The sequence below is a fragment of the Anopheles maculipalpis genome, chromosome 2RL, assembly GCF_943734695.1.
Source record: "Anopheles maculipalpis chromosome 2RL, idAnoMacuDA_375_x, whole genome shotgun sequence".
NCBI classification, from domain to species: Eukaryota; Metazoa; Arthropoda; class Insecta; order Diptera; family Culicidae; genus Anopheles; species Anopheles maculipalpis.
In genome coordinates, this window is record NC_064871.1 from 77,528,056 (window position 1) to 77,542,428 (window position 14,373).

Sequence of the window (14,373 nt, forward strand, 5' to 3'; positions counted from 1 at the left end):
CGTGCGCAAGGGGGTGTGTTGCGATTCGAGCAGATTTTGCAGTGATTGTGGTTTGCGTCGCCGTGGAACGCAACGCGGCGCTCAAAAGGGGTTTTGTGGCAGGTGTTACCGTGTGCGCCTTTGGATGGGCTCGACTATGCATGGATAAGCTTTTTTAGCTTCAGCTGGATTTTAGTGCAACAGGTATGTACGAGGGTTTAGGGCCGTTTGGTGGGCACTGGCTTGAAATAGACTATTTAACGCACTGTTACTGAGGTGTAATTATTTGGTTGTAATTATTATGAGCCCGTGTTACGGTGTTTGGGGGATGAAGGAATGAAGTAGTCAATAGTTGTTTCAACTATTTATACTTTATCGACACATTATAATGCTTACAATATTACTCATTGCAGTTCTTCACATCAGATATTATAATAAATGTCCAAGAAAAGGAAATGCATAACATAGGGCCTCACAAGGCATGGATATGGGCAAGATATGCAGTTTTTTAAACGACACTCTAGTTCCCTTGTATTGGATAAGCTATGATTCTCCAATTTATGTGTGATGACTGATACAAGGAACATCCTTAATAAGGCATTTCCTCCTTATTCTTTACCTTATCCCGGGCATAGAAAAAATATTATTGTATTGATAAAACACTAACGGTATTTTCCGTAATAATTCTTGAGAATTATTTTTGAAAAAAATCCAAGGTTTTAGTATGATGTTCCAAGCTAGAAGATATTTTGGATGAGAATCGTAATACATTTTAAATTTTTAATATAAAATTATATTTTCAATCGATAAATCCTAGAGACGGCCTGGAGGCAGGGCGACAATGGCACCGATCTTCACACGCCAGGACCGGGAATTAAATCCCATCCGGGCTGTTATTCGGTAGTGTGAGGACTGACTTTCCAACTACATGGTATCAACAAGTCTAGCAAAAAGTTCGATGGCTGTGTCGTTACCTAGTACGACGTTAAGCCTAGAAGGAGAAGATCCTTAAATACTGAGTATGGTAGCCATTAATTGCTTAAAACGTTACAACTGTACATGGGACGATTTATAATGCAGCCTTCAGTTATGGAGTGGTTATGGCAACTAATAAAAGCTGCCCTGAAAAACAAACAATAAAGGCCTGAGTAAAGTTTATAATTTCGCATGTTATGACACTCGTAGTGTACTTTGAGTTCTTCCAAGGACCGTTCTTTAGAAACGATTTTGCCAAACGATGTATTTTGCCCCGGAAGTACAATGAACAGCAAAGTCTTCATCAAAAGGGATGGTAAATTTCACACGCAATTTCACAACACTCAACTCAACAGGTTAAGCGAAACCGGTCGCGTCGCATAGCTCAAACGTGACACACCAAAAACTCGGCGTAATGTAACACATTCGTTTGCAGCTGAAAGACAAAGAATGTCCTAATAAAGTGTCTATTAACACTGCGTTGGCAGCACAACGAAAATGCAAACGAAAAAAAAAAAGCAAAGGCCAGAGTAACATACAAAAAGATGGCCACAAAACACACCAACTCCCGGCCGAAGTGTGCGAATCCGTGTGCGACACCGACAGGAAAGGATGTTTGTGCAAAATTGAAAAACTCACTGTACCATTTTGGGAAGCGTGAAAAGTGTCGTGGAAGGTTTGTGTTACACTATCCCACCCATTTGAAGAAAGTTAATGTTTGCCCCGGCAAGGGCAGAACCCGGGACAGTAGGAGAATGGAATGTAACAGTTGTAATTAGCACTAGTTGCACGAGTTCCTGCCGTATCCTGTTCCGTACGAGTGCAACTCGTCAACCGTGCGTAACAAGTACACCGAAGCGCAAGTGGAAAACTAGTCAACAGTCATTTCGTATTCCCTTTGGTACGGGCACACATCTATCCTCTATGTTCCCTCAAGAGACAGTCAGGGACAGCGTAAAGAAAGAAGAGCAAGCAGCAGCAGCAGCAGCAGCAACAGCGAGCTTTCTCCCATTTTACACACATGCATGTTTTATTTGAATGTCGTGGGGTTAGGTTAGGATACGCAGCTGACACGTGGTTAGAAAAATGACGCAAATTGAGAACATGCAAGTAGGCGTGGAAATGCTATAACAGTCCCAGCGCTAATGGGATGGAGTTGGTGGTGCGCACTTGTCTTCCGGGTTTTGGCTTAATATGAAAATGAGCCTTTTTATCCGTCCATTTGTGCAGCGGTGACCATTACCAACATCCCCGAGGCATCACTCTTGGGATGTGGTGTGAATGTGTTGTTCCTTGTTGGCAAAAAAAGATAGGAGAAAATTTTACTTTTTCCAAATCCTCTCTCACAAACGAAGTTCCACTTTCTCGTGCATTTATTTCCCCTTGTGGTAGAGAACAAGCAGGTGTGCTATTTTTCCGCTTTACAAACGACCATTGCCCCCCGTGTACGCAAGCAGTACCACCTTAGAACGGTCCCGTAGTGCAACCCGAGAAAAAGGTCAGGGTACTAAAGTTTCGGATTCCGGTAACGGGTCGTTGACCAATTTGGGAATCATACCCTTAAATCCCTTGCCAGCACGATATCATTTGAGGGTAGCGGACTGTGGACACAACCGTGTACATGACAGTATGTCGCACACGGGCAACTGTAAGGAGTTGTGGATGGAGTTTACCGAAAGCTCTAGCCCTTGCTTTTCGGTGGCTGGGTTTGGGGTATTTCTGAAACATTTCGGTTAGGATGGTTGGTAGCGAACCAAAAAAAAAAAGGTAGTTCCAGGTGTCGAATGATGTCGGTAACGAGGGGTTGAATGGGGGGGGGGGGGGGGGGAATTGCAAGATGGAATTGAGTACGAGAAATCGGACCACTTTCCATCAGTAACGAGAGTGACAACTAACAAGCCAGGACGGAAGCCGGATTATAACACAGGACAGAACTTGTCGTCTGGCGCAAGTTGTACCATTAGACGTGGGCAAAACTAAACGCTATCGTTTACATTTTTCATTAGCATCAGCGGCACAGTGGGATATCGATGTGGGTGTACGAGGAGTTGTTGCGTGTTACGTGTAAAGGCTTAAAGTATTCGGTTAATGATAATGAGTAGAACAGACAAATTACAACACGCAAAACACGTGCCCTGGAAAGGTTACACGTTTCGGAATAGTGCTTAGTACTGTTGCTTTTCTAATAGATTGCGCTAGTAAAAATAGTATGAGAGCCTTGTATTTTTCTAAATATTGTTAGTGAAGTGCTTATTAGAAGACTGTATTTTACTGATTGTAATACAATTGTATCTATGAATCGTGCAGGAGTGATGCAAAGATTCTATGGAAGCTTCAAATTAAAGGTAAGCCCTTCTCCTACAGATGGCGCTATCTTAACAGCTTAGTATATCATAAACAGCTGCCACTACCAAAATTATTAAAGCGAAAGATGTTTAGTAACCATACACTTTACGATTTTTTTTTAGAAATAACAGTGAATGATGAAGGGAATTTTTATGTTGGTGCCAATAAGTACCTCAGGAGGACAACAATTTTAAAATCTTTTTAAGATTATTTGTACTACTTAAAAATTCGCGTTCCCGGTAGATGGCTTAAAAAAAAGCCATCTACCGGGAACGCGTGGCACTACAAACCTTGGGATAACCATTTATATTTTAAAGTAACTTCGTGCAGCTTTCTTACATTCCATTCGTTACCAGCATTACTTAATGTAATCAGAAGAATAGAATCAACCTTTTGACCATCTCTATCCGCATTGTACGTACACTGTGGTGTGTCAAATCAGAAGATAACGTACATTTCCCTTCCCACTTACCTTGTCGACGTAGATTTTGTCCAAATCGCGCGTTCGGGACAGCAGGGTTGCACTCTGCCGGTGGCCGAACGGTATCTTCTGGCACGAAAACACCCCAGCGTACGTGTCATAGTCGGTCATGAAAACGACAAACTTTGCGGAACCGGCTACGCCTGAAGTAAAAAAGCAAAAAAAAAACCGAGTGAGTTCAACATAAAATTATTCGAGCATTGGTGCACAGTAGCTGATTGGATGACGTCAGTTAGGGAGCTTGCTCTTTGTGCTCTGACGCAGCTGTGTGGTCACTCACTGAGCGGAAACCGTACGGTCATACGGGCAGGAACGTCCCGGTCGGTGACGGTAAGCTTGCCGGTGTACGAGTACTCGTGCTTGATGGGTGCGATCGAGAGTGGAGCTTTCTGGGAGATCTGCTCGATAAAGTACTCGTCCGGTGTGTCCACGTTTTTGGTGATGTTGTAGATCACGCAGGTAGAGGCGGTACCAGTCTTCTGTATCACGTACCAGATGCCAAGGAACTGTGGGAGAAAACAAACCAAAAACCGGGAGAATGTTTAAATTGGTACGGGTTGGTTCGAAATGAGCGGGAAAAAAGTGTCTTTAATTAGAGAAAGCTGTGTTCGATGGCGGAAAAATAGGTTTCAAAGTTTGTCGTTTGAAAGGAGAGTTATTTAATTCCGTAACGAAATTAGTTTCATCCGTCACATAGTCGCTCTTGTGTTAATGGAGTGTTGTTGTTTGATCCTGCTGGATGGTTCACACCTTTGCCCCTTGGTGCGTAACGCGTAGTAAAAGTCACTAATTACACAAACCCGCTGTCTGTCAAACTGCCAGACGAGCAGATTCATCCCCGTCATCCGAAAACTGTCCCAAAGCGCTCAGGGTTTCGATTTACGACTCGAAGTTTAATCATTAATTTTAAAATGTTGCCTATTATGTTCTCACGTAGCGCAATCCTGGGCCGGGGACAAAACATGAGCAGCAAAGTAAAGACATCGATCACGTGGTTGCTGAGGTACTTAAAAGTTGTTCCTTTGCTAACGGTGTCCTATCGTATAAGAAACACTTTTGGCATTATTGGTAAGAGCACAAGTACACTGACCGACCAATGTAACCAATGTAACTGTGGGCATCGAGAATGCCGACGGCACTGAGAAAAGTTGGCACGAGAACCGTGTTAAGTGCAACGGATATGTAGCGCTTTCCGTTTCTTCCAAGTTCATGGCCTTTTTGGGGAAGGTCTTTGGGCCACAACACGCCAGCACATGATCTGATGATGTGTAGAAAGTTTAGACAGCAACAGGATAGGCTCGAGCCGAGCTTTCTGCCGTCGGAAGTCTGTAGTCGAACACCGCAACCGACCGACCAGGAGCAGGACAAACTTTGGATTTCGATCTTCGGAGCGGTTGTCCGGGGTTAGGTTTCATGGTCTCGGTCGTCCCGGGTTCGATGTGCTTCCGTGATGGACAAGGGATTGACAGGTCAGGGCGATCGGATGTCGGTTTCCGTGCTGGTAGCACCAGAACTTTTGATTGGCTTATTAAAGTTTACACGCGCTCGGTTTACCCGCGGGTTGCGTGTTTGGCGATGTTTTACAGATTTTTCCCTGAGGGAAGGTGTTGCGACAGTGAGCAAACCTAGAGAGTTATTTTCTCCACAACTTGACATCAATTATAGGGCGCTTTTGCAATCAGTTTTTTTTTTATTTTTAACTGAAAAAAAAGTTCATAAATCCTACGAATGTGTACTAGGTCGTAAAGAATTTCCGTCATATTTTCAAGTCTCATTAAAAGTCACTAAAACCAACCCTTTGCTGAATGATGAATTGAAACATTATTTCATCTCTTCGCCCACTGGGAACGCAGCCCAGTGACGAGGGGTTTGTTCTTCAACTTGTAATAACCATTTGTGACTCCGCTTTGCACTGCACACGCATGTCGAGGATTCTCATTAGATGGAACTTGTCATCTCGCACATTTCCAACCCCATTGCAAAGAAACAACGACACACACCAACACATTAGGAAGAATTTCAAAAATGAAAATTTATCTTTCCACTTACTCAACAGCGCACTAGAAAAGCAGGACCATTCGTAACTTCTAACGCACGGGTAAGCTTTCTTTAGCAAACGTCACCATCACCATCATCATCATCCATCGTGCCGCACTAAAAGGCAAGAAAGACCTCCATTGCCTTCACACGGGAAAGCATGTTTGGGAGAAGTTTTGGTGCAATTGTCATTTACGCCATCTGGGCCCACACTCCACTCCTCGTTAGCGTGCGTGCGTGCGTGTTTGTTCGTGGCGTTGGAGGATGTGTGTAGTGTGAAGGATAAATTATTGCACCCGTCAAGAAGACACGGCAAGGTGTTCTGTTTCATGGCTCCCATACAGGCGAGAGGTTAGTTTTTGTTTGTTTTGTCTGCGTAAAGAAAGTGGTTGTATGATGTTACGGATGTTCGTCTTCGCCAACCTTCCTCGATGGTGTAATTAGAAGTAATAGGAGCCGGAAACTTTAGCAATGCTGAAGCTGACCTTGGGTGGAACGGAATTACAGTGTGTCCAGTTTTTGTAGAGTCAGTTTAGTTTTTGGATTGTAAAAAGCGGCTCAGTTTCATTCGATGTACTTGCTGTTTTTGGACTTCCAATGAGTTTAACAATCCGTCTTGGTTGTTGGTACACCTTTAGTTATAATTCCCAACAGCATGACATTACTAGCATGTCACTTGTCAGTGTGAAAATGTAACACTCGAGCCTCGTATACTGTTAAATATTTTACATGGGATTTGACAGTTGACAGGACATGACAGAATGACAGGTTCCGATTCCCTGCGGCGAAGCTACTACTGTCCACGAGGCCCCTGTTATTAACCTTATACGGGGAAGTTCTCGGGCCCCGCGAAAGCGGCTACAGGGCCCTTATCATACTGAATCTGCTGACCGTTCGTTCAGCAGGTTCGGGAGAACGTTTTTTATGGATTCAGGGCCTCACTCTGCTTACCATTAAACTCGCCTCGGTTTGTCAGGGCTATGTCATTTTTCAAATTTCTTCACAATCGTTTTGAAACAAGCATAACCAGTTGTCCAGTTCCAAAATATGTAACCTGATCCATAAGGTAGTGAAATTTCAGCATTGGTTAACATTTTAGTAGCAATCCACATCGCCATATTGGTGCTAAGAGTGTACAATCTTCATCTAGGCTCCCCTGCTCAGTTTTACTTTAGTGTTTCAAAAATATTGTGCGGAATTGCTTACCGAAAGACCAAATTGGACGGATAGTTATAAGCAGGCGAATTTCTTATACGTAAAATAGGTTTCAATTCGCATCCGGGCCCCGTTCTCCCGTTGTATGGACTGACCATCCAGCTACGTGATATTCGGTAAGCCTAGTGTCAGTCTAGGGGCGGCCCGGTGGTGTAGGCGACGATCTTCAAACGACAGGACCGGGGTTCAAATCCCATCCGGATCGTCCCCCTGTAGTGAGGACTGACTAACCAACTACGTGGTATCGGTAGTCTAGTAAGCCATTCTATGGCCTACTAGATGACTCTAGAGGTCGTTAGGCCAAGAAGAAGTGTCAGCCTGAACTGTTTTTTTTCTAATCGAAGAGGTTTTATAGAAACTGGAACCGTTAAATAATGTCACAGGAAAGCTGGACGACATTTTAGTGTTTTAAAATAGCTACAAAGTTACCATGTATATCTGCATGTGAGTTCTATTTTTCAAGAAACATAACCATGAACTTCCTGCATTTTCTTTGACGTATGTTCTGACGTTGACCCATTCCACCACCTGCATGCGTCATATTACGTTGCATAAGGGCTCAACATATTCCTTCACCGTTCAGAAAAACACAAAACACAGACATGCTTCATAGCGAACGAACACGAACGGCTCAAAATATGGTGCGGCGAAACATAACCCAATTCTCCATAAAGAAAATTGAATCAATCGTAACGAAAGCCCGGCAAACTGGCAAATGTAGCCGGTGTAGGGATGTTTTTTCTTCCTCTCCACCGTACTCTGCCTTCGCTTTGTTTGTTTAGTAAACGGGTTTGTTTATGCACCGGAAGAGATGGCTGCAGGGCAGTCTGCGTAATGGTGCCTAGGGCAGTTAGAATGTGACGGGTCCAGAAGTCGGAAAGCTTTCCCAACGCAACGTCAGAAGCGAGAAGATGCAATCCTTCTTTCACCGTCTCGCCGGACCTTATCGGAACCCGAACCCTAGTTTTGGTTTTTTTTCTTTTGTAGCTGTAAGCTGTAGTTCCCACGGAAGAATCTCGCCCCATCAATCAATGTCAGCAACAGGGGCAACCGTAGTAACAATCGGGTTCGGTCAGTCGCCCGGCAGGAACAAACTGTTGCCCATGATTCCCGTTCCTTCACTGCCCGAGACAAAGCGGGTGAGGGATTCTAGATTTCAGAATGTTTTGTGCATTCTTTTTCTTCTTGCTAACAGAAGCCACGATTGGTTTTCGGTGCCTGATAACGAAAACATACTTTCGAGTGGATGAAAGCTTTCGTTGTTGGCGTTGGATGAAATGGACATCTGTGTAGCGTTGAAGAAGGCACATGCCGTACGGGATGATATACCAGGGAAGGATAATAATGGACAAGCGATTGCGTCCCTATGTATCAAACCGCCAGTCGAAAGCTGCGTCCCGAGCAATTAACGGCAACGTGCGTTTGACGTAGGATTTGACGGTTCGCCGTAAGAGATAGTGGGAAAGTGCGTGGAAAAAAAAGGATATCTCTTCTCTGTGCTGTTCTCTTATTGTACGTGCTGGAATGCATTATTTATTTAAAGGCATTTGTTCGCGGAGAAGCGATCCTGGATGAAGGAAAATCTGTACACTGTATTAAAAAATCCATTAGTCCTTTTTGCCTCGATCTCTCTCTTAAAAATAGGAAAGCTTTCACCTCGCTCTGCTTTGTCGGAAGTATATTTAGACAGCATGATTAATGTTCGTACACTTGGGAAACTTTCTAATTTTAACACCTTACTACTGGTTAGAGGATATACTGCTTCTTAGTAGTAATTAACCTCAATTATCACTCGCTTCGGTACATCAGGAAAAGTGCAACGTTCTGGGAAACAATCTTAGCCAGTGTTACTTAAAATAAAAGCTGGCAACAGTTTCACACACGTCACAGGATAACGGCAGGGTTTACCCATATGGCACAAACATTTCCCAGATGATAGTCTCAGATCGATTACAAAGTCTCACTAGCGAGATGTTACGCAGCACTTACACCATTTAGGATCTTTTAGGACAGGTTGGTTGCCTGGTAGATGGGCACTTTTCTTATTATTAGATCTTACTTCAGTAATATTCCTGAAATAAATAGCTCGATGATATCGGTATCAAAATCCCATACAGACAATCTTTTGCTATGTAGGAAGTTACTGAAAAAAAAGATATCCAAAAAGGGAGCCAGCAATAGGAATTTTACGTGTAGAAATTTAATACATTTTTATTCGCAACGGAGGAGAACGACCTTGTTTACGCGTTACCAGTGTGCGGTCATGCTGAAATAGACCCCTCGTTTTGGCTAAACTGATTGACCGGTAACATTCAAGTCAGAACATTGACCTTACACGGAATTTTACGGCTGTGTTAAGTAGTCCACCCGAGTAAATTAGTCAAGACTTCTTGATGGTTGTTCGAGCGTAACAAATATTGCTAAATTTTGTTGAAAGCATTCTTCACATGTGTGGTTCGGTGATAGCGGCAACAGCGGTGCCGATCGTTGTACGGCAACTGGAGATCACAAAGCATACGGACCGTTCCTTCATAGTGAGGATTGAATGTCCGAATATGTCAAGTCATAGATTTAATTCCAACAATTATTAGACTTAGATTCTTTGGATTGTTCGTTCTGTCAAAATCGTTAATTGTTTAAGACAACATTTAGACCTGAGACACACTGTTCGAAGCCTCGTGAACTTAAATGTTCGACATGACTAGTGAGTCACTAAGCCAAAAAGAATATTACCCACATAAAATTGAACTCATAATTCTTATGGCTTTAATTTTATTCGTTAAAACGCTCAATTTGTAGCGATAAACAGTTGAAAAAATGGTTACTCACAAATATAAGTACAATAACACATTTGTTCTTGGTTCATTTGTTTCTTGAACTCCACATTAATTGTCCACTATTTCCTCTTAGAATATGCACATTCTAACTATACTTTCAGAAACTTGGAAAGCTTTCTATAAGACTGCTGACCACTGGATGTAAACGAGGCTCATGACTGTGTATGACTGTGGTCTTCTCAAGCTGTTGTGAGCACGCTTGACCTCTCTCACTCTCACCGTTCCTCTATGCAAATAAGTGCAAAATAGGTTATCAACATTGATTCGTACTTCCCTTTCCTTCGTAGCTTAAAACAGACTAAAACTTTATTGCGTAGAATGATTTCTATAGTAAATTAGTTACACAACGTTTCACTGGTTTAGTTAGTTTGTAATTTACCTGCTTCATACTGAAACCACTCATCGGTTCAACTGTCGGACAATCACCGGTTTTATACGTATGACCCTGCACAATACCGGCCAGGCAGGCTAGGGCGGTAACGGATAACATCATCGCCATTGCGCACGGAACTTTAGCCATGGTTTGTTACAACTTCAGCACTGTTGTGTTACAAAACTTCACAAAACACACCTTCACTCACAAGAACGTTTCAATGTTTTTGGTACCGTGGTCTAGAGTAGGCCCTACGCACTGGAGGAACCGTCTTCCTAGACAACTTCTTCACTGGCCGAACGTTCAACTGCAACTGTATCTGTTGGAAGACGTGCGTCTTCCTCTTGTAGCTCTGGACGTTTCTCGGCCAACCTTCACGGTACTCACGCACACTACCAACGCTCAAACCGTCGATTATTCAATTGATCTGCTTTGCGCCGCGTGCGTCTAGTCTTTCGCTCTCGCGCTTGCCTTTTCCGTCCGGTTGCGTGATTACGGCGATGATGGTGATGATGCTGATGGTTGGGGATTGGGCGCAGCATCCAACCCGAACAGGTTGTTTGCGTACGATCGAGCAAGATCGCGTTGCTTATCAGCAGTGGTGAAGTGCACAGTACGCGCGTGGTTCGCGTCAAGACGGTGAATGAGCCGTCGTGGTGTTCCGTTTCTTTTTCTTCGTGTAATGGTCTCTGAACCGCGAAATCGCTTGCTCGCGTAAGTGACCAAGTGGGGCGAAGGTTGTGGTGAGGGTATCGCTTTGTGGTTTGTTTTTGTTTTATCGCTATGTCTTCTGTTCGCGGTAAATCCGATGACTCATCCGGTGCGGTGTGAGGCTTCCCTACACTAGTGCGGTCTGTTGTGGATGCTTGGAAACATTTCTTTATGTTGCTGGAAATTTTTTAACGAACAAAGAAGTGTTATGTTGTAGTGTTACCACCAGCATTTTTTGACACTTTCCTATGATTTTTTGACGTAACCTCGTATATTTTTCTTCGCGTCCGGAGATTTCTTGACGAGTGCCTAATATTTTTGTTTATGTCCCGAGGTTTTTGTTCCTTAAACTTCTATACGGGAACTTCACTCTTTGTACTAGCATACCAAAACAATATTTTAAAAAATAAGTTGATACCAAATGCCTCGGTCGTAAATAAATATATTTGATCACGCGCAAAAAAACCTCGGGACGAGAACAAAAATTTATACGAAAGCATCAAAAATCTGCGGGATACCCTGTGGAATGAAATAAAACAATTGCTAGACCTAGCGAACTATATTTTTCTTTGTATTTATGTCTAGCCTCTAGCCTCTAGAATCAAGAGAACTCCAACAACAGCAGCCATTACAACGTCTTCGCTCAACATTATAAGGAAACGGGCAGCAAACAAGCTCGCCAGCTTATTGGATTAGAATGTCTTTCTGCTGAGCGGAAGAAGTTTCCGCAGCTACTCGTCAAAGCCAAAGTCACGAAACCCATAATGATGGACAGAAGGATCACAAGGAAGTGCACACTGATTCGAGCACATCGAGCCCAGCACACAGGCATTTATAAACCTCCAGCTAATGACCTTTAGGTTCTTTGGGGAGTAGCAACTCCGCCGCATGACGTCGCTTGCCAGACGAGACCAGCTCGACGATAATGAAGCAGCGCAGCAACTCCCGGTTTGGTGGTTTTACCGATGAAAACGGATGAACCGCCGGGTTTGACTGCGTTTGAACATGCTTTGGTGTTGTGCTGCATTCGGATAACTGGTGACATTGTGCCCTGCGGGCGGAAATTACCGTTTTGTTTAAATGAAGCTAATCAGCAATCGCGGGGGCTAGCATTGAAATCTGACATGGCTCCGACAGTAACTGCCCTGACGCCCTGATTGAAGGCGAAAGGCGCAAAGAAAGCGATAAGCTAAGCAGACCCAGTTGTTGAAATGTGTAATGTTTTGTGTAGCACACGTTTGTTGTGAATAATTGGAGAAGGTTGATGCTTATACGAGCCGGATTTGCTTGCTGGCAGTTATGACTGTGACGAGAATATTCTCGCTGGAGGTTAATCTTCATACCGGGTATTGTTTGCTGCTTGCGTTCATCAATATTATTATTACATTAGCTGCATTAAAAATACATATTCGACTTCCATTTTGCTTGGCCCGTTAGATTGATTGTGCTTCTTCGTGCATCATAGGAGCGTTACAGTGGAGAAATTGTATTTTTCCCTCCTTTTTAACCCATTCGCTACCTTCAAAAACATACGGGCGCATATTTGCAAATGCAGCTACAAGACTGCATAACATTACTCTCTCCACGAAAGTTTATATGCACGGAACACACCCAGGTCTCGGTGCTTCATTTTTCAACCTTTACCACCCACCTTCACACTCCTTCCACCGCTGATAGTGACGCGTAAACAAACAGCGGAAAATCATCGTGTAAACACGGAATGGGGGCTGGAGTACACAAGGGCGAGAAGGTGCACAGGCAAATAGTAAATTAGATTTGCTGCAACCATTTTCCGTACACTTTCCGGATTCCGGACGTTGGCGGTGGCGGTGACCGTGACTCACGCGACGCAGCATACGGCGCAGGCCACCTTTCAGACGTTCACATTCGCCGGTTGTGCTGGTTGATGGTGGTTTACGATTTGGTGCAGCTCGATTTGGACGAGCGTGGCTGCGGGGACGTGTGAGTTGCAATTGGATGATCTGTGGCGTATGTCGTTGTTTTCGTTTCACGCTCGTCTAACGGCGGTTCGGCGGTTCCGGGGGTTCGTTGTTTGTTGATTGCTGTTTCGGATGGTGTGATTTATCGAGCTAATCCGGGCTAATGTAATGGGAATGTTTTACAAATGGCAACTTAATTCTTTTCTTCTGTACTTTAATGTTTTATGGGACTAATAATAAGACAATAAAAAATATGGACACTAAAGAAGATATTTTTCTTATCGTATGTACAATTTATTTTAGAAGCCATTTTAATGTAAATTCTCTCAGTAATAAAGCCAGGCCTAAGTTTACACAATGCTCATGATTTCATTACAAATATTATTGATTGATTTCTAAAATTAAAATGAAAAATGAATATCTATTTCATATACATTTTTATTTAATTCCAATACTACGACCAACTGTCGTATGGCCAACACCACGTTAAACAAAATTTCAAAATTTTCTTCTTGGATTTTGCCTTATCCCGAGCATACTCAGTGATGAATATCTACTATTTATTTATATTGTAGTATTCTATAATACTATAGTGTGCAGTATAGAATAGTATAGCAGTATAATTATCTAATAAAAGTTAGCAGAAATTAAATAAAATTACACATAACAAAGCGATTGCATACATTATGGCGTTACCTTTTTCGGAATACAGCTAGTAGCGTTATAACTGAATGACTGTATCTGCTAAATCTTCGTGGGTCTCAAACATTAATAGCATTAATATGGTCAACACTGGAAAAGAATTTACTCATAAGAATATAATTCAATTTTCAGCTTAAAAATAAAATAATTGTACTACACATTTCGAAACATGATCACAGCTGATGGTGTTCAAAACAAGAGTTTATATAACAAAATGGCTCAATCTGTAGCCGTCAATCAAAATTGCTTAGTTGCTCATAATGTTCACACACTAATGGCAAATAACTCAAAGGAGCCAGAGCCAAAATAAACGTGATAATTATGACGATTTAAAACTGTATGGGAATGATATTTGTTCATTTATAAAAAAGCTATTCTCTGCTAAGTTTTGGAAAGAAAGACGGCTTCAAACGTATTATAATAAAGTAACTTGCAGTCAAAAGTTTGATTGTAAAGGCAAAGAATGTTGACAATTGAACCCGAAATATTCAAAACATCGTGTCTCATTATGCTTAATGCTGCTTTACATTTTTCTTTACATCTTCAAATGCCAGGACCAGGGATCAGTTACCATCTGGACCGATCGCTCATAGTGAGTGCTGACTATCTAAAACATTGGAATGAATATGTGGAAAGCCATTTGATTGGCGACATGACCTACCGCTTATTAACCCAAGAAGGAGAAGAAGATTGCCTTTAAAAAGTTGCATTATCTTGTTTCAAACCACTATTATCCAGTAAAGACGGCAAAAGAACGCTATTGTAAACTTGAAACTA

The 14,373-nt window shown here is 42.6% G+C and overlaps 4 protein-coding genes across 6 annotated transcripts in view; 2 read left to right on the forward strand and 2 right to left on the reverse strand.

Moving 5' to 3' along the window:
- Positions 1 to 10,390, reverse strand: part of LOC126568415 (apolipoprotein D-like) — a 177,361-nt gene extending 166,971 nt beyond the window's left edge. For both annotated transcript variants that reach the window (XM_050224886.1, XM_050224885.1), the window contains exons 1-3: positions 10,250 to 10,390; positions 4,062 to 4,287; positions 3,773 to 3,924 (exon numbers count right to left, since the gene is read on the reverse strand). In XM_050224886.1, the coding sequence (XP_050080843.1) occupies positions 3,773 to 3,924; positions 4,062 to 4,287; positions 10,250 to 10,390 (519 nt within the window). The remainder of the gene's footprint in view (positions 1 to 3,772; positions 3,925 to 4,061; positions 4,288 to 10,249) is intronic.
- The window catches only part of LOC126568615 (uncharacterized), a 383,782-nt gene that overhangs the window by 324,092 nt on the left and 45,317 nt on the right, over positions 1 to 14,373 (forward strand). The gene's annotated exons all lie outside the window — the stretch shown is intronic.
- LOC126568493 (protein TEX261) overlaps positions 1 to 14,373 on the forward strand; it is a 231,306-nt gene that overhangs the window by 113,570 nt on the left and 103,363 nt on the right. The window lies entirely within an intron of this gene.
- LOC126568292 (uncharacterized) overlaps positions 1 to 14,373 on the reverse strand; it is a 308,783-nt gene that overhangs the window by 73,134 nt on the left and 221,276 nt on the right. The window lies entirely within an intron of this gene.